This window comes from Pangasianodon hypophthalmus, chromosome 24 (genome assembly GCF_027358585.1).
Source record: "Pangasianodon hypophthalmus isolate fPanHyp1 chromosome 24, fPanHyp1.pri, whole genome shotgun sequence".
NCBI lineage: Eukaryota > Metazoa > Chordata > Actinopteri > Siluriformes > Pangasiidae > Pangasianodon > Pangasianodon hypophthalmus.
Genome location: NC_069733.1, coordinates 19,945,276 through 19,947,775, shown reverse-complemented (window position 1 = coordinate 19,947,775; position 2,500 = coordinate 19,945,276). Strand labels below are relative to the sequence as shown.

The 2,500-nt window shown below is 43.7% G+C and overlaps 1 protein-coding gene across 2 annotated transcripts in view; it reads left to right on the top strand.

Moving 5' to 3' along the window:
- The first annotated feature begins 849 nt into the window (after positions 1-849).
- Positions 850-2,500, top strand: part of zdhhc8b (zinc finger DHHC-type palmitoyltransferase 8b) — a 39,146-nt gene continuing 37,495 nt past the window's right edge. The window contains exon 1 of one of the 2 annotated variants that reach the window (XM_034299134.2): positions 850-1,317. In XM_034299134.2, the coding sequence (XP_034155025.2) occupies positions 1,214-1,317 (104 nt within the window). In that variant the 5' untranslated portion in view covers positions 850-1,213. The remainder of the gene's footprint in view (positions 1,318-2,500) is intronic. The other variant, XM_034299133.2, reaches the window with a different exon arrangement.

Here is a 2,500-nt window from a genome sequence, read left to right as displayed (position 1 = left end):
CTGTAAAATTTCATGAAAGTTTCTAGAAGGATTTTAGATTTTAGTTTTTTGAGGAAATGAAAAATACAGAATGTTCTGTACTGAGTTTCAGTGTGATTTATAAAGTTTATAAACGATATGGATGTGGATCAGAATGACTCATAAATGAACATATATAAATATAAATATAAATATAAATATATCAGGAAATGAGTTTTTCAGGGATGTATGACGTGATGTGACGTGACGTGACGTGGTGGCGAAGTGGGAGGAGCTTAAAGAACACAAACAAAACCAAAAACACTGAAATAAACATTTTTCTGTCTGGTTTGAATTTTTTGCATTTTGATTGATACAGTTTAGAAGTAAACGTGTTATAGAGAAAATATACACAAAAAAAAATATTTGACTCTTTTATTCATAATATCTAATTATTATTTCAGCTCACTAAACTTACATCTTAAACTTTAAAATATTAAAAATTCCATTTAAAATTAAACCTCGAAATACGCAGAAGCAGGTTTACAGCTCATTTGAATAAGTGGGCGGAGTTTAGAGATTAAAGTGTAATTTGACTTTAATTACAGAATCTCACACAAGATTTTTTTTCATGTTTTAAAGTATATGTTTGTTAATTTTACTTTTAATAAAATCGATTTTAAAATATAATTAATAATTAACAATTGATACATGCTGACAGTAAATATATTTACTCATTTTATTTATAAGCCAAAACATACAATATTTATGTATTTATTTATTTATTTTACAGTCAATATGAGCTGAGCTGTAACCTAATTGGTCAGTTTAATATTTGTATTTTATAAGAAATGAACTAAACTTTAATTTTAATTATTTTTAGAGTTTAAAAGCAGCAGCATTAGTCTAGTCTCGGCCAGTGAGTGGACAGTCTCTGTGTGTGGAGAAAGCGTCTTTGGCATAATGTAGCCCCGCCCCCTGTGTGTCAGAGGCCCCGCCCCCACTCCGCCCCTCCTCCTCCTCCTCCTCCGGAGCTCTACAAGGCAGTCGTGCTGCGCGCGGCCCTGAATGAAGAGGAGCGACGCCGGAGTGGATTTAACGGGACCGGATGCTGCACGCGCTCACCCCGCTGTCTGTTTGACTGTGTGTGTGTGAGAGTGTGTGTGAGTGTGTGTGTGTGTGAGTGTGTGTGAGCAGTAGAGGTGTGTTTCCGGTGTCGGTGTGCTGGAGGACAGAGGAATGTGGAGTTTACAGAATGCCCGACAGCGCCGGAAAGAGATTTAAACCCACCAAATATATCCCAGTGTGCACCGCGGCCACTCTGCTGGTGGGCTCCTCCACGCTCTTCTTCGTGTTCACGTGAGTGCGCGCGCGCGCTTGCTTTTATTCACTATTTACACACTTCATCTGAGCGTGCGCGCGCACGTGCGTGTGTGTGTGTGTGTGTGCGCGCGCTCAAACCCTCTACCAGGATAGACCTGTAAAAATAGTGCACTGTGTAGGATGTAGTGCACTACTGTGAAGACCTGTGGGTTTGGGAGCCCTAATCCCTGCTCCCTAATCCCTAATCCCTGCTCCCTAATCCCTAATCCCTACTCCCTGCTCCCTACTCCCTAATCCCTACTCCCTGCTCCCTGCTCCCTACTCCCTACTCCCTAATCCCTACTCCCTACTCCCTAATCCCTAGATAAGTGCACTACAGCAGGAATAACAGTCCCTACACACTACATAGTGCACTATGTGTCCAGTAGGGGTTGAGATTCAGTTCCCTGTGTATGACGTCATGGCGTGTAGTGCACTGTCTTTAAGGATTTATCTTTATGCTCTCTGTATAAGCACACAACATGGGCGTGAATCAACAGCTTTTCCACCTTCTCACGAGCTCTTCGCTAGCTGTGTGTCGGCTGTTCGCTAGCTGTGTGTCGGCTGTTCGCTAGCTGTGTGTCGGCTGTTCGCTAGCTGTATATGGGCTCTTCCCCAACTGTATGTGGGCTGTTCGCTAGTTGTGTGTCCGCTGTTCACCAGCTGTGTATCGGCTGTTCACCAGCTGTGTATCGGCTGTTCACCAGCTGTGTATCGGCTCTTCACCATCTGTGTATCGGCTGTTCACCATCTGTGTATCGGCTCTTCACCAGCTGTGTATCGGCTCTTCACCAGCTGTGTATCGGCTGTTCACTAGCTGTGTATCGGCTCTTCACCAGCTGTGTATCGGCTCTTCACCACCTGTGTATCGGCTGTTCACTAGCTGTGTATCGGCTCTTCACTACCTGTGTATCGGCTGTTCACTAGCTGTGTATGGGCTGTTCACTAGCTGTGTATGGGCTGTTCACTAGCTGTGTATGGGCTGTTCACTAGCTTTGTATGGGCTGTTCACTAGCTGTGTATCGGCTGTTCACTAGCTGTGTATGGGCTGTTCACTAGCTGTGTATCGGCTCTTCACTAGCTGTGCATCGGGCTCTTCACTAGCTTTATATGGGCTGTTCGCTAGCTGTATATGGGCTGTTCGCTGGCTCTTCATTAGCCTTCTGCTAGTACTTCACTA